The sequence below is a fragment of the Lycium ferocissimum genome, chromosome 1, assembly GCF_029784015.1.
Source record: "Lycium ferocissimum isolate CSIRO_LF1 chromosome 1, AGI_CSIRO_Lferr_CH_V1, whole genome shotgun sequence".
Classification (NCBI taxonomy): domain Eukaryota; kingdom Viridiplantae; phylum Streptophyta; class Magnoliopsida; order Solanales; family Solanaceae; genus Lycium; species Lycium ferocissimum.
In genome coordinates this window covers 67,183,147-67,200,827 of record NC_081342.1, presented here as the reverse complement: position 1 = coordinate 67,200,827, position 17,681 = coordinate 67,183,147, and the positions used below count along the sequence as shown (strand labels likewise).

The 17,681-nt window shown below is 34.2% G+C and overlaps 1 protein-coding gene across 3 annotated transcripts in view; it reads right to left on the bottom strand.

The window, feature by feature from the left end:
• Window positions 1-60: 60 nt before the first annotated feature.
• The window catches only part of LOC132057895 (F-box protein SKIP19-like), a 25,665-nt gene continuing 8,044 nt past the window's right edge, over window positions 61-17,681 (bottom strand). Inside the window, exons 1-2 of one of the 3 annotated variants that reach the window (XM_059450484.1) lie at window positions 16,787-17,305; window positions 61-979 (exon numbers count right to left, since the gene is read on the bottom strand). In XM_059450484.1, coding sequence (XP_059306467.1) covers window positions 349-979; window positions 16,787-17,088 — 933 coding nt within the window. In that variant the 5' untranslated portion in view covers window positions 17,089-17,305 and the 3' untranslated portion in view covers window positions 61-348. Of the gene's footprint in view, window positions 980-13,393; window positions 14,144-16,786; window positions 17,306-17,681 lie in introns of those variants that run through there. The other 2 variants (XM_059450491.1, XM_059450488.1) reach the window with 2 other exon arrangements.

Below are 17,681 nucleotides of genomic sequence, written 5' to 3'. Positions count from 1 at the left end.
AATATATAGAGAACTTTACAATCCAAATAGCGTATGTAACTTATATATTTTGAGAAGAAATGTGAATTTCATCCCGAACATACTAATAAGTCAATAATGATAAATTGTTTTTCTTGGCAAAAAGGATATATATTTATATAATAACACTACATAGTCATTACATGCTGATTTCCTTTGGAACTTAGTCCCAAGGAGATTTTCAACGAAAATATCAATACAAGAACACGAGGGATCATAAAACAAAATATTGCCTATATTATCGCTGCAGACACCTGAAGACCTGTTCATAATCCAATGACCAAAAAGCCCGCAACTTCAAGAATGAGGCTAACGCTAGAAACATGACGGCTAGTAGTCAGTAATCATTAGACATGTCAGCTTCATCATCCTCCGATGACGTGTCATCTTCATCATCCTCGATGACGTGTCATCTTCATCCTCCTCAGATGACGTGTAATCTTCATCATCCTCAGATGACATGTCATCTTCATCGTCATCTTCCCCGTAAGCCGTAAATGAAAATTCAAGACCTGCGAGAGAGTCATGAGGGTGCTTCACATCTTTAATCTGTCCTGAAATTCTACTGCTCAAGACTTCGTTGAGGCTAACATATATGCACAGCCGCAGGTCAAGTGATACAAGATGAGGACAACCATCAAGAATAGCTTCGAGGCCTTTATTTGTCATACTGTTTCCAATGAGTTGAAGGTGGTGCAAGGCAGGCAGGTTTTTAGCAATAGCTAGGGCCTCTTCATTTCTTGCATCTTCATTATCAAAGTAATCATACAATGAGTTATTCAATTCAAACGACTTCAACAGTGGGCAAGAGAGTCCAAGAGATTCAATGCCTTCTGTTGTGATAATAGTGTGTGTCAGACTCAGCTCTTCTAGCAATGGGAGCTTTTGAACTGCTTCAACCAAGCCGTCACATAGCATACTGTGGTAACATGCACTACTAAGTCTTTTCAATTTTCCTGATCTGGTGAACAAAAGTAGAAATGAATCAATAGATGTGCCTGGTGACTGAAACAATATCACCAAACACAATCAGGCCTAGTACAGAGGACTAGCCAAAGGTCTATAGTAGTAGGATAAAACCATTTGCTACTTGAGAAAAGAAAAAAAAAATAGAAGATAAAACAACATGCTATCTGTCCAGACAGATTTAGCGAAAGAGTAAAGAGCTACCATAATAATGAATTCAGAAAGAGAACATAAAGACCCAACATATATACATCTTCCTCTCTTCTTATTGCCCTCTGGGAAGATAGGAACTTTCTCACAGAGTAACTACTATCTTCTTTCATTTTTTGCTCGAGTACTTCCCATGAGTTTTGATTCATAATTAAACTAAAATATATAATCGCTTGTGCAATGCTTGGACTCTTGCATTAAGAAACTTAAGAAATTCAAAGTGCTTTACAACTAAAAGACTATTGTATCATGAACAATATTCACAAGACTTGGTATAAGAGATGTACAAGACCATGGGCGGCAGGAAATACACTTCACATATTCCAGGGTATGGTAGAAGGAAGTTAGAACTAAGCAACTGGACATCAAAAGTCCCCCGAAATGCATAATCCATGCTCACTTAAGCTTATTTGTGGAGGAATATCAACATTCAAAGAAAAGAACATAGACTTCTTTCTGGTGTATAGGAAATTATATGTTCATGGGACACACACATTGGACTTCCCCACTCAGCACATCTTTTTTATTTTAAAGACCAAATCTTCTTTTCTTATTTATTATTCACTTCAACTTTATTTTTATCTTTTTCTCCCTATGCTGATTGCTCTTTTCTGTCTTTTACTCGCTGCCCTTTGATAACTTTTCCTAATAGCTTTTTCTTTTTTTTTCCTTTATCCAACATAATACTTATTGTAATTTTTCTCATTGGTTTTTTTTCATTATCGTGCTCAAATATGATTGTCTTTTTTCTTACAAGAAATTTTGCACTTATATTTTGTGATTGGTAGTTCAAGGACCACCCACGATCTTAAAATCCTGGGTCCACCCTGGTCCTAGTTTTGAATCTCAACTTGGACAAAACTCACACAAGAAGGAAGTCCAGAATTTAAACATATGACTATGTGTCTTAAAGTTCTGGCAGGTGGCTATATGACTATGTGTCTTAAAGTTCTGGCAGGTGGCTATTGATATCAACTAGTTGACCTTGGCTGCGATCAACAAAATGAAGGCACATTTTCTCTAAGTTGGAACCTATATCAGATAGGTCCTGATATGTTAATGACTCGCCACATTGAGGTTCGTTGCATATTCGCTTCCACGTAGTGCACACTTTCTGTGCTGTCTCCGGTATCTCTATAGCCCCGAGCTTGTGTAGTATATTCGCCTATATACTTTCCAGCAGCTCTAATCATGGAGGCTTTTTCACCATTGATGCCTTCTTTGTTTTACCTTTTACTTTTCCCTTCCTATTCATTGTTTTCTACGGTTTGAGTTGCTTAATGGGGTAGGCGATAAAGTGGCACGACACGATTTGTACACCTCACGGGTTAAAGAACATTACATCGATTATTCACTTTACATAACCTAACGCGAAAGATATATTTGAACCATTTAAATTAACATTAGGGGTATTTTTGGACCGATGAATAACGAAGGGTAAATTTGATCATTTTCGTATAATACAGGGACAAATTTGACCCTTTTCCCTTATATTTTTCTATTAGTGAATTTAGTATGCCACATGCTGTCATAAAAGTAAATAAATGAATCAGAATGATTAATATATTTTTTTGCTAGATCCAACACTCCATATATAACTAATTTCACAAAAATATAATTTGAAGGACAAACAGAATTAAGAAAAGATACGTATACTTAATAACTTTACATATACAACTGTTATGCCCTATTTTGACCGGGGTCAAAATAGTTTACAACATCCCGGTAATTCCGGGGTTAATTACAGTTGAGGAGTCGCCACCTAATTATTTATGGTGAATTAGGGCACCTAAGGTTATTTAAAGTTATTATCTGAAGTTAACTCTGTTTTAGAGTCTACGAAACCAAAAAGATTCTAAGTACGGGTTCAACTAACTTAAAGGGAAGGTATTAGGCATCCTCTAAGATCCATTAAAGGACGATTAACCGACCGGACTTACAATTAATTAGGCTAAAATATAACATTTTTAAATGTTTAGGAAAATAGTTTATAAAGTATTGCCAAAATTATAAATAAAATATAATAATGTTATTTAAAAATCGACTTGTAAAATATAATAGTTTACATATAAGTAATAGCTTTTAGGAGAAGACTTAGCAGATTTGAACTTCTTGATAAAATTATGTCATATGGATATGGTGACGTAGAAAGTCTAAACTTATCTTTATAAATAGGATGCTAAAGAAGTGAGTTTTTTCTTCCTTTATTTAACCAATTTCGCTAAAATATGTATACTCGATAAATCTTGAAAATTGTTTATAGAGTATATTTGATTTCCTATTCGCATATCAGTGACGTCTTAAATCTTCTAATATAGTAAAAGTGAATCATGGTTCTTTTAACTCAAAATATATAGTCATGCCATTATTCTAAAATAAACATTATAGGCTATGAATCATTTTGACACAAAAAGAGGAATGAAATCTATGGGGCTAATTGTTGGTTTCTCCTTTAAATTAACTACTCATTACACTAAACTAAACCTACTAATTCATTGAGAGTTTATCTAAGCTAAGAAAAGACAAACAGTAGTGAAAGTATTAGTTGCATTCAACTTAAATGCACAAAATAAAAGAAAAGGGAAAGAGTAAAATGATTTAAATGGGCTCAGCCATTTAGAACCGCTGTCCGCTGCCACTGTTATTATGGGCCTCGGCCCGGAATTTTTTTTTTTTTTTTTTTTTTTTTTTTTCGCGGGTGGGCCGACTCGAGAGGAAGATTTCGTCGGCTTTGCCCAACACCAAATGCGGAAGATGACAAGCCCCCTCGTACTCCAGGTCGAGATGGCATGCGCAAACAAAAGGAAAAAGATTAGTATATAACCCATAAATAACTGGTTATGTGTAATGCAAATTCAAAACAGGCCAATGGCCTTCAACTAAAACAGAGGGGCTGCCTATACATTTTGCAAATGCCCAAGCGAATTCATGTTAAGATGCAATGTTGACTCCCAATTATAAACTCCTATTTAAAATAGTCCAAGCATTACTCAGGTATACTGAACTAGACTTAGAAAGGGAAACTAAACATGATAGTGGCTAAATTTAGACAGGGACAGAAACTTATACCCAACATGATGACACTAAACTAAACAAACATCAAATGCCACAGCCAACAGGGTATGACTAACCAAACCAAAATGAGAAAAGATAGCAGGAAGAAACACAACCGCAACGACCGGCAATATCAGTGCAACTGTCCTTCATAACAACTTCGACGAATGCAAAGAATCTTTTAGTTCATTTAAGGTCTAGGCTAATGTCGGATAACAGCTTCATGATCAAGACTCGATCAGACCGTTAATGTATTTCATGCATGACAGACTCCAGTATTCATTCACCTGCTTTAACGCAAAAAATAGTTTTGAGAGGGGTAGAATCAAAGTTAACTACTAACAAACCAACATCCGAGTATGGAACATTTTAAGGGATTTCGGGACTGGTTGGTTAAGCATAAGGAAAAAAAAAAACTGAGATGAGGAGGGGAACGACAGGACGCCACACTGAACACAAATCATCTGCAAATCCCATTTTTTAACCAACCCATGGTACACGCAGATTCACGGGACACTGAAACCAAACAAACACCTAAGCTTATGCTAAAAACCGATTAGACCAAACAGAGTGACAATCACATAACTTCCTACTTGGAATTTAATCTAAAACGTTATATATAAAAAAAAAAAATAGACACACATATACTGGAACGAGGTCATACAACAATAATAAGCAAATAAAATGCGACAGTATCTAAACGAATCCAGACAGTACCAATAAGCCCAGATTTGAGTGGAACGGTAATAATCAAGATATCACAACATGATTTTCTATACTAACGGAATTCTTAACAGAACAGTAAGTCGAAATGCATCAAATTTTACCTGTACCGTGGTGCAAAGAACAAGAGGCGTTGAGGCCTCGGATCTACGCTCGAACTCGAACGAACCCGAACCCGAACCCTATTAAAGTAGCTAAAGTTTCAAACTGAGAAAGTGAAAATAGAGTAATACGTTCTGTTTTTTTAGAGTGAGGCTATCTTTTTATCCTTCCTCCCTTTTTTGAGATCTTCAAGACGTATTTATAGTGAGATGAAGGCTAGGATTAAGGTTCTCACAGGCGGGAATTTGAAATCTCAAATTAAAAATTGAGTCCAAGTCCGTGCTCATCCGAACATTGGAGTCCTTTCACGTGCCCTGTGATTTTTGCCCGAAGTGGACCGAATTCCTCTGGTCTTTTGAGGATCTGTTGTGTTCTGAAACGAGAAAAAGGGATCCCCTGCCATTTCAATGTCAGAACCAGGTGTGAGGACAAAACTTACTTGGAAAGGGAAAGACAAGGACTGTGCTCGGTTAAAGGGGTCTGTGTGTTTGCTAAAATAGAGGGAGGGAGAGTAGGTTTTCTAGAAAGGGAAAGAGATGAAGAAGAGTGCGGCCGTTTTTGGTCAAGGGATTAGGGATTATTGTTCATTAGGTTTTAGGAAATAAAGATTGGGCCGGCCGGTAATTGGATAATGGACCGGTATTGGCCGAGGAGTTGAATTGTTGGGTCGGTCTTGTCGAGGGAGTGATGTAATTATTCGGGGCTATTTATTTGGTGAAATTCTTCCTCCATATAAATTCCATTGGGCTTCTAACTTAATGACTAGTACAATGCACTATGTAAACGCAATTGATATGTGGAAAGTAAGGATTTAATAAAGTAAAAATTAATTTAACGAGTACAAATCCTAAAATGAAACGATGACAAACCATTTAGAATTTGTGATAAAGTAATAATAGTAATGTTGATAGTAGAATAGTGAAAATTAATAATAGTGAAAGATAAAGTGTTTAGCTCGTCAATAAATTTAGAAGTTCCAGGAAGTAAATTGAAATAAAGGAGGGACAAAATTGGGTGTCAACAACAACCATTTAGTAACACTACATTTTTCAGTAAAAGTAATAAGTATTAATAATAATTGAAAAGAAAACATACGATATGATAAGAACGTTTTTTTCATTATACTCAGAAAATTATAAAAAATTTCCTTCTGTAAATTAATTAATCTTTAAATCATCATATAAATTTCTATGAATAGGGACCTTTAGCATTTCAAGTTTAGATATATTTCAGTCATGTCTTTGATTTTCTGTAAATGGAAAGAAGAGAAAATGCTTTTCACCAAACTTCATTTTTCTTATATTATAAATAGGTTGTTAACTTGAACTTATTTTTTGTTTAAATTTGATATTTACTCCATTAAGTAGTTAAAATTTCATATGGGAATAACAAAGGGAGGGATAGCATGACACCAATTTCAGCTACTAATTTTCAAACATGTAATCAAGTTGAGATTACATGGTTGAATCCTCATAATAATATCATAATAAGAAAACCTCAAGTGCAACTGGCCTCTAATCCAACTACTCAAGGGAATATTTAGTCTCCTTCATAGCTTTATATGTTATCTCACAGGAAATACTTCCCTTAGTTAAGCACTATATATTATCTACATGATCAACGAAAAGCAGTCAAATAGTTTTTCATGGTGTATCAACAAATTGTCAAAGTAATCAGTGAATTGGATACTCGCATCCCAAAAAGCCGTGTATTTCTTCGATCCAAAAATTATCAGTTTTGTAGATTCAAAGGCCCATCATATATAGGTGACCTTAGAGATATTTGAGCCAAAATAAAAAGGAAATATCTCCCTAAATTATCAACGATCGTATCATCCTTAATCTTCACAAATGAAAGATCTAGAGGGGGGGAATGACTAATCCATTAGAATTCTTTAAGCAAAATATGCAATTGGACAGATTTCTGAAAGGCAATAGATTTTAAGCCTTTTAACTTTCATTACACTCATTGCTTCTTTAAGGCATGAATGATAAAAGGACAGAGTTAGACAGTAGTTCAATCTTTTAAGACTAAAGAAGGGTGTTCTGATGGTCAGGCGCACTTGAATGAAGAAAGCAGGTATCAATTGTGATTACTTGGGCAGATTTTCATACTTTTATCACTAAATAGGAGGTGTATCAACCTAACATGATAGCCTTTGATTCAGTACTTTTAATAGGTCACAGATCCAGGAGAAAAAGTTGCAATAAATTCAATTGTGACGTGTTTAAGCTAGAAACATGACATGTAGGTGATAGGATGCTTGGATAAATTCAGCCAGGAATCAAGCAGGGATGTAAACTGAAACGTCAGACAAATACTTATACAGATTGTTTCATTAATTGGGTAATGTTATCTTAAGACCCCGTGATGTCTAGGTGACGAGCAGACTTAGGGATCAGTAAGCCTAAAAGAAGAACTAAATTATACTTATATGTAGGAAAATATAGTATTCATGCAATGCTTTGTCTATTTAAGCTTAAAACTAATCCTCAACCTCAGGGAAACAGGTTCTAAACCAAGTAATGCTCCTTCAGTCATGATCTTATAATATAGAAACATATTACAAATTCTCACAGGCATAGCACGCGAACTGCTGGCACGTACTCATAGCACACAAAGAGACTTGGAAAACATGACGGATCGAGGGACTGAGATGGTTGCTTGAAAAACATGAAGGATTGAGGGACTGAGATGGTTGCCTCCAACGTTCAGTACAATATAGAAAGAAACTATCTCAATTCTAGATACACAGAGAGGATATGAAATTGCAAGAGACAAAATGCTAACCTTGCTTGCGACGTATTGAGTTAATAAAGAAAATCAGAAGAGTTGAGTGTGAGTTAAGAACTTCAATGGTATGCCACAAACAGTTGTTAACAGAGTGAAATCGGGTCACCAGAAGCAGGGTAGACCCTGAAAGAGCGTTAAAGATCCCAAATTCACTTGTTTTATTCTGAATAAGAACTTTCTTCATGGCATAGTTAAGTTCCATCATCTTTACATTGAGACATTGAACTTTGAACATCATACAATCACCAAATCCATGGAAAACTGACAAACTTTGAATAGACGGTTGGCTTTACGTACGGTCCTTCAATTTCTTGGCCTTCACAAGAGCTTTACCATTCAATGGTTGCGTTTTGCATTCAAATACATTACCTTGTCCGTTCCAATCTTTATTGGCCTGCCACTTCACCTTCGAAGGCCCTATTGCTAAGAAAAGTGAACCCGAGATTTATCTTTGGAAATTCAGAGTCTTTAAACTTGATATTGTATTTGTCGACACCGAATTCTTTTTTCTAGAAACATGGGGAAGCAACTGCCAAGATGTATGTTTGATTGAAGGGTTTGGAAGACAGCAAATTGTTGCTGCTGAGTTATTGCAATATGGTTCAGACTGAGAAAGGGAACGAAACTGAAAAGAAGGGAAGCGATAGAAACGGAAAAAGGAATGGGCGCCTCGTAGGGAATAGATGGAGGCGTTTCAGTAAAGGCATAAATGAAACTCCTAATAACGAGGAGAGGAATTATTATTATTAATAGACAAATTAGGAGAAATTAAGGGAAATAATGCAAAAATCTTAGAAATTAGATAAATAAGAATGATGGCTTGTGAGAGTGTCACGTGGCGGGTCAATGCCCTGCTTTATATAGATATATAGATATAGATATACTAGCAAACTATGCCTGTGCGATGCCCAACATGATTAATTTGGTTGGCCTCTTGTTATGCCAATGTCGATTGCCGAATGAAAGTAGTTCGATTTCGGGCCGGGAGCCCGTACTTGAATGGAAAGGTAATACGAATGTTCTCTTAGAGATAAGTTTATTTCCTACCTTAAGGCAAGGAAGATGATAGCTAAAGGCTATATTTATCACCTAGTTCGAGTTCGTGACACCAAAGCAAAGCCGCCGACTTTTCAATCCGTCCCGGTAGTGAATAAATTTCCGGATGTATTTTTCGGATGAACTCTGCGCCTTTTCCTTTCGAAAGAGAGATTGATTTTGCTATTGATGTACTACCAATACCAAGCCTATTTCTATTCCTCCTATCGAATGACTCCCGCCGTTGAAAGAGCTAAAGGCACAACTAAAGGATTTGCTTCGAGAAGGGGTTTATTAAAGCCTAGTTTATCACCGTGGGGAGTACCTGTCCTATTTGTGGGAAAGAAACATGGTTCGCTACGAATGTGTATTGATTATAGGCAGCTGAATAAGGTGACGATAAAGAATAAATATCTGCTACCAAGAATCGATGACTTGTTTGATCAATTACAGGGTGCCAAGTGGTTTTCCAAAATAAACCTGAGGTCGGGTTATCACCAAGTGAGAGTTAGAGAAGAAGATATTCCCAAAACAGCTCTCAGAACAAGATACAGCCATTATGAATTTCGGATAATGTCATTTGGGTTGACAAATGCGGCGGCGGTATTTATGAATTTGATGAATAATGTATTCAGGCCACTCTTAGATCTATTCGTGATTAATTTGGTTACTCAATTTAGTTAGTCTTTATGGTTTGTATATTTTGCAAAGGATACTACGATTCTTCTTAGTGAGTCTCCATATTTTTTTCTTTTCGTCTAATTTTTCCCATTAATTTCTCAATTGTTGTTAAAATTTATCTTATTTTGGTTATGTCTGCCTCTTTTTATATTTAGTAAGTTGACAATTCAAGTATCCTACATGTCAAGTTTATAATCACAAGATTCAAAGAATATTTTATTATATTATGCATATTTTTAATTTAGAACCACGAGATTTGAAAGTCTATCTTTATTTCTTAAATTCCATGTTTAGTCAAACGTACACTTAAATTGAGACGAAAGACATGCCAAATGAAGGAAATGAAAGGGACAATTAAAACACTCGGACCTATGGGGACTTAAAAGGTAAACACACCGGAGGTAGAATTAATGTTCAACTTCGAAATGTACACATGTTAGATCTCGTTGTAGCATAATTTCAATTGCTTTTTTTGTACAACTTATTGTTGTTGTGTTCGTCCACGCTGGCGTTTATATATAAGAAGAAGAAAAATATAGAATAGAAAAATAGACATATATTTTTAGTAATGTGGCCAAGTAATACGGGACGAAGGGAGTACTTCATTTTTATTAATTCTTAAAGAACGTAAAAAGTCAAGTAAAGTAATGTGGCCAAGTAATATGAGATGAAGGGAGTGCTTCATTTATTAATTCTTAAATAACGTGAAAAGTCAAAAGTGAACAAGTAAAAGTGCACGGAGGAAATAAATATCGTAGAATTAAAATTGAAGTACATAAATGTATACATGAGAAGAGAATAAATATTTAGCAAGAACGTGAAAAGTCAAAAGTGAACAATGAAAAATGAGGAAATAAATGTGTCGGAGAATTAAAATTGAAGTTACATACGCGTATACATGAAAAAGAGAATAAATATTCAAAAGATTATGGCATATATCCATGTGGGATTTATTAATTCTTAAAGAACGCGAAAAGTCAAAAGTGAACAACTAAAAAAGTGCACGAAGGAAATAAATGTGTCGGAGAATTAAAATTGAAGGATGAAGAGAATAAATATTCAAAAGCACTACGACATATATCCACGTGGGATTTATTAATTCTTAAAGACGTGAAAAGTCGAAAGTGAATAAGTAAAAGTAAAAGAGGAAATAAATTTGTGTAGGAGAATTAAAATTGAACTGCAAGTACACGCCTATACATACGGTAAGTTATAAAAATATTCAAAATTAACGCAAAAGTCAAAAGCGAACAAGAAAAGTAATGAGAAAAATAAATGTGTAAGAGAATTAAAATCGTTTATACGGTATATACGGTGAGAATACATATTCAAGACGGGCTTAATATATGTCCAATACAGATAGCAAGCATTGATTAAAGTGTACAATTTATATAACTTTTGGGTACAAATATTCATCATCATTAAAGTGTACAATTTGTAAAGCTTATGGTACAACTTTTCAATGTCATGTTAGTCCTCTTAAAACACTAATATCTAGTAGAAGTTAACGAAAGCTAAAAGTTTTAACAAGAATAAATGTATTGAGGAAATAAATTTGTGGCGAATTAAAATTGAATCACATACGTTATATACGAAGAGAATAAATATTCAAAGAAGAAGGTGAAAAGTCAAAAGTGAACAAGTAAAAGAAAATGAGGAAATAAAATGTTTAAAATTAAAATTGAAGTGCATACGTGTATACATGAGAAGTTAAAATACATATTCAAGACATACATGCTATTATACGCCAACGCGTAAGAAATTGATTAAAGTGAACAATTTACGTAACTTTGGTACAAGTATTCATCACCGTGGTAAAGTGTACACTCAGAATGGTACAACTTTTTAATGCTGTGTTAGTCCTCATATGACACTTATATATAATAGAAATATAGGGACCAAAAACACATACTATTATTATTAATTGAAGATTACATATGTTGAGGCTCATATCAAAAGGACTAAAATTAGAATTTACCCACAAATGAGGGACCAAAGTACTACTTGCTCTGTCCCAAAAAAATTATCTCTTTCGACTCATAACTTAAAAAAGAAATGAATATTAAATATGCGATTCAAAATAACTTTAAAATTTCGTCATTCAATCATCTCAAAGAAATTATTTTTAAATATAAAAAACAATTTTTTTTGACATTAAAAAAAAAAAAGAATAATCTTTTTGGGATAGAGGGAGTATTATCCCAAAAAAACAAAAAACTAAAAAGGTTATAAAAAAGGGAAGAAAAACAAACAAACAGATAAATATTCATAGTAATGTACTGAAGTGACTGACCATTGGCAAAGTACAACAAATTGATATCAACTAATTCACCTTGACTACGATCAACGCAATGAAGGCACATTTTCTGTAAGTAGTAACCAATATAAGATAGGTGCTCATAATTTGACATGTTAATGACTCGCCACATTAAAGGTTCCTTGCATATTCGCCTCCACGTAGTGCAAACCTTCAGTGCATAAAGCAGTATTTCTATAGCACTAAGCCTGTATAATATATTGCCCCGTATACCTTCTGGCAGTTCTAACCATGGTGGTTTTTTCACCATTGATGCCTTCTTCTTTCTTCCTTTTCCTTTTCTGTTCATTGTTTTTCTTCTAGGGTTTGAGTTGCTTAATTGGGAAAGTGAAGAAGATGAAGGAGGAGGAAATTAGAGAAGCTACATGTAGGCTTTTTTTTATAGCGGTGGAATTGGAAAAAATAGAGTCTAATGTTTGAAACGGATAAGGGTCAAAATATAGCATGTAGGGGTGTTTATGATTTGGTTAAAAACTGATTCAAATCGAAATATGAACCAAATTAATTTAATAAATTGATTTTTTTTTCTTTTGGGTTTGGTTTGGTTTAGTTTTAAACTTTTAAAAATCGATAATATTTGTTTTGATTTTGATTTTATTAAAATAAAATCGAAGAAAAAATCAACCGAACTGATAAATTATATACATATTTTTTATGATTATATATATAAATAATATACTATTAAGTTTGATCGAAATTACCATTAAATTAAGAAAAAATTGTCACGAGATTTTTTTTTTCTCGGAGAATCTTTTTAGAAGGTGTTTTGATTGACTTATTTTAAGTGTTTATTAGTTTTTAAGCTCTTTTCTATTTATTGTAGTGTTTGAGAAAGATAAAAAGTGTTTTTAAATACTTACTTTTAGATAAAAAAAAGTACAAAATTAAGCTAAAAGCCAAAAGTTAGTATTCCAACTTATAGCTTTTAGCTTATAAGCTACTTTTAAAAAACCAATGCAAACACTCTCTTAATTTATTAAAAAATCAGTGCTTGGCCATGAAAATTCCACAAGTTATATTTGAAATTTGAAAAACACATAAACCCTTATTTTTAATTTTTTTTTTTCACTTTCGATTTATTCAAATAACCAAATATTCTTTGCAAAAACTATAACCAAACCCCATCTTCAACTCAACTTCAAAAATTTCAAATAAAGTTAAATATATTTGTTTTCTGTGGCCAAACGCCTACTTAAACATGTTTTCTGGTAACTAACTTTTAAATAGGATTTTTGTTAACATTTGAGGTATATGAAACACCTAATTTAAATTATTTAGTGATTTTCTAAATGCAACTTTGAAATTGTTTAAATCAAATTTACGTTTCTAAAAATTGATTTAAAATTCTGTGTAAATTTATAAAAACATATAGGGAATTTAACATAGCGTTGTAAACCTATATATTGTGAGAAGAAATGTGAATTTCACCCCCAACATTTCAATAAGTCAATAAGTAAACACTTTTTTTTCTTGTTTTTCTTGGCAAAAAGGAAAAATATTAATAACACCACATAGTCATTACATACTGATTTCTTTAGGAACATAGTCCCAAGAAGATCTTTAACAAAAATATTGATACAAGAGGAGGAATTCATAATACAAAACATTCCCTATATTATCGTTGCGGACACCTGAAGAATTGTTCATAATCCAATGACCCAAAAAGCCCGCAACTTCAGAAATGAGGCTAATGCTAGAAACAGGACAACTAGTAGTCAGTAATTATCAAACATATCATCTTCATCATCCTCTTCCCCGCAAGCCTTAAATGAAAAGTCAAGACCTGAGAGAGAATCATGAGGGTGCTTCACATCTTTAATCTGCGCAGAAATTCTACTACTCAAGACTTCGTTGAGGCTAACATATTTGCACAACCGCAAGTCAAGTGATACAAGATGAGGGCAACCATCAAGAATAGCCTCGAGGCCTTTATTTGTCATACTGTTTCCAATGAGTTGAAGGTGGTGCAAGGTAGGCAGGTTTTTAGCAATAGCTAGAGCCTCTTCATTTCTTACATCTTCATTTTCAAAGTAATCACCTGATCCCATATACAAAGAGTTATTCAATTTAAACGACTTCAACCGTGGGCAAGAGTGTCCAAGAGATTCAATGCCTTCTGTTGTGATAGTAGTATGTGCCAAACTCAACTCTTCTAACAATGGGAGCTTTTGAACTGCTTCAACCAAGCCTTCACATACCATACCATAGCAACATGCAATGCTAAGTCTTTTCAGTTTTCCTGATCTGGTGGACAAAAGCATACATGAATTAAATGGCAGATTGAACAAAGATTACCAAACACAATTTCAATACAGAAGATTAGTGAAAGTATACAACATACGATAAAACCCGCGAACTATCTACCCCTACCTTAGGTATCCGGAAGACCGGATTAAAAGTATAATACGAAAAACAACTATCTACCTTGATCAACCAAAAAAAAAAAAAAAATAAGACAAGACAATATGCTGCCTCTGCATAGCAAAAAGCAGTTGCTCTTGGTGTCTATTATTTTATTTCCTATTGGGAGAGTGGAAGAAGGGAAGCAGGGCTTCAGAATTTTAGAGGCGAAACAAACAAAATAGAGTAAGAAACTGTCACATGCGAATTCAGAAAGAGAATTTAGAGGCATAACATACATCTTCCTTCTCATTCTATGGCAATCAGCAACAAAAGGAACCTGAAGAGAATAATGGTTCTTTGTTCATTGAGATGAGAAGAGGTTGTAGCTAGCTATTTCATAGAGTTTATAACTAAATCTTCTTTCATCTTTTTCCACTAAAGGTCCCATAAATTTTGCTCTTAATATTTAAATTCATAACAACCACATGACATTATTTATAACTCTTGCCTCTGTCGAAGCAACTTAAAGAATTCATGAACACTTTCCATACAAGACATGTATTAGCTGGAAACCAAAAGCTTCCGGGGTATGGTAGAAGGAAGATAGGACAAGGCAACTGGAAACCATAAGCTGCCGGGAATGCATAAGCACATTCAAATAGTTACTTGTGAAGGAATATCACCATTCAAAGAGAAGAGCATAAACTAATTTCTCGTGACTAGGAAATTAAAAGTTCATGGGATAAACATTGGAGTATGTCAAGTACACATGTATTAGCTGAATAGCTCCTAAAAAGTGGATACAGGCTCTGTTAAACTTCTCTGTAAATAAGATCAACATTCGAGCAATTTATGATGAGCCCTTTCTCTGGTATCCAGTGAAATAACCCATAAATCTCTACAGTGACTATGAAAATGAACTATGGTACCACTGCCTCTAACCTGGTTTTGAATCTCTACTTGAGCAAAACTCACACAAAAAGGAAGCATCCAGAACTTAAGTATATGGCTATGTGTCTTAAAAGTTGGCAGGTGGCAATTATTTACTACCATTTTAGCACTGTGCTCAGTCAAACATGTACAAAGGAGGAGGAATGGGGTAAATTATAAGGAGTTCTTCCAACTGTTTATAAGGAGTTCTTCCAACTGTTCTCCTCTCCAGTTTAACTTTTATACACGGTTTATAGCATATAAAACTATACTAATCCCGTAAAAATTCATCATAAAGTTGGTGTATATAAGTTAAATACCCCTCCATGTAAATACACCCCAACCTACACCAACCACACTAAACTCTGCCAAAAAAAAAAAAAAAAACAACAACAACAACAAAAAAACAAAAAAAATTGAAAAGGTTACAGAAAATTCACCTCCACACAGTGCACACTTTCTGTGCAGTCTCAAGTATTTCTATAGCCCCGAGCTTGTATAATATATTCGCCCATATGCACTATAACCGTTTACCACAAATTTTATTACACTATAACCCATGAACTTCTGACCGTTTAGCAATCTTCTATATCCCCAAATGTTTGAGTTGCTTAATGGGGTAAATGGCCTGGGGCGATGAAGTGGCACGCCACGTGGTGTCCACCTCACCGAATTGTTAGCGCCATGTCAGATTGAATGTCCACCTTAGACAATCTTAACGGAGTAAGGATATATTTGAACTATTTAAGTAACATTAAGGGTATTTTTGGACCGATAATACAACAAAGCCAAGAACTTTGATCCTTTTCGCTGAATAGTACAGGGGCAATTTTGACCCTTTTCCCTTATATTTTTCTACTTAGAAAGGGACCAAAAACACATATTACAATTAATTGAAGGTTAAATGTGTTGAGTCTCATATCACAAGGACTAAAACTAGAATTTACCCATAAATGAGATACCAAAAGTACTAATATTTTAAAAAAAAAAAAAATTGAAAAGGTTACAAAAACAAGGAAGAAAGACAAACAAATAAACATTCACAGTGCAAGCCTGAACTAAGGAGCAACGAATTTAATTTGTTTGTCTTGTTTTAACTTGACCCGGAGTTTAAGAAAATAAAAAAGAAATTAGAATGTCGGTGGTCTTAAATTAAAAATAGGTATAATACATAAACAAACCCTCAAACTTGATCTTACCTGACAAGTATGTCCACCAACTTTGGGTGTGCACAAGTAGACACCTCAACTAGTATAAAATTAAACACGTAAACACAAATACTGACGTGGTATTGATGTGTCACATAAATTTTGGAGTGTCAAGATGATCATTTTATAAGTTAAAGTGTTCAACTGATAAAATGAAGACAAGTTGAGGTGCCTGCACAACAAAATTTGGAGGACATACTTGTTAGAGGCTAAGTTTGAGGGTCTGTTTATGTATTATGTCGTAAAAGTATATTGAATTTATCAAAATATTTTTTAATTTTGTGGTCTTAGATCTGTCACGTGGAAAGTTGGAATTAAAGAATAGCCAAAAAAGGAAAGGGACATTTTCTTTTAAATGGATTAAAAAGAAAGTAAGACAAAATAAATTGAGTAGACAGAGGAGTACCTTTGTGCTATGTACTGAAGCAACGGACCAGTAGCAAAGTACTCCAAATTAATATCAACTAATTCACCTTGACTACGATCAATAGCATAGCGACACATTTCTTCTAAATCATAATCCATATCAGATAAGTCCCCATCATTCGTCATGTTAATGATTCGCCACATTGAAGGTTCCTTGCATATTCTTCTCCATGTAGTGCACACTTTCTGTGCAGTCTCAAGTATTTCTATAGCCCCAAGCTTGTGTAATATATTTGCCCATACATTTTCCTCAAGTTCTAACCATGGAGGCTTTTTCACCATTGATGCCTTTTTTTTTTCCCTTTTAGTTTTCCTTTTCTGTTCATTGTTTTTTCTTCTAGGTTTTGAGTTACTTAGCGGGAAATTTGGGAAAGTGAAGGAGGAGATTAGTGGAAGCTATGTAGGCAGTGGCGGACAAGAAAAGGACCCGTCGCGAGTTTGGAGGCAATTGTTTATTGTGCGTGGGCGTGGGGAGGCTAATATTTGAATTTTTTTTTTTTTAAAAAAAAAAGGACAAAAATCATTTTCCCCACCACCTTTATCTGGAATGTCAAAATTACGATCCAACTATATAAAATACAAATTTTTTTTTTTCTACTATAACTATAAGCAATGAAATTTTTTAAAAGCCTATGTTATTCTCTAAGCTCTGAGCTTGCTTTTGCCTCTTTTACTTTTTTTTTCAAAAGATCCTGAATCCAACCCCCACCCCCTCCCCATGTTTAATCTACGGTCACTACTAAAAAACACTATTTTTCCACTGATTTTCCATTGAAAAATCTTCACTGGCTATATCCCACGGAATGTCGGTGGGAAAAATATAAATAGTTGAGTTTTCATACGGAAAATTTATGAAATTTCCCATTGTTTTAATG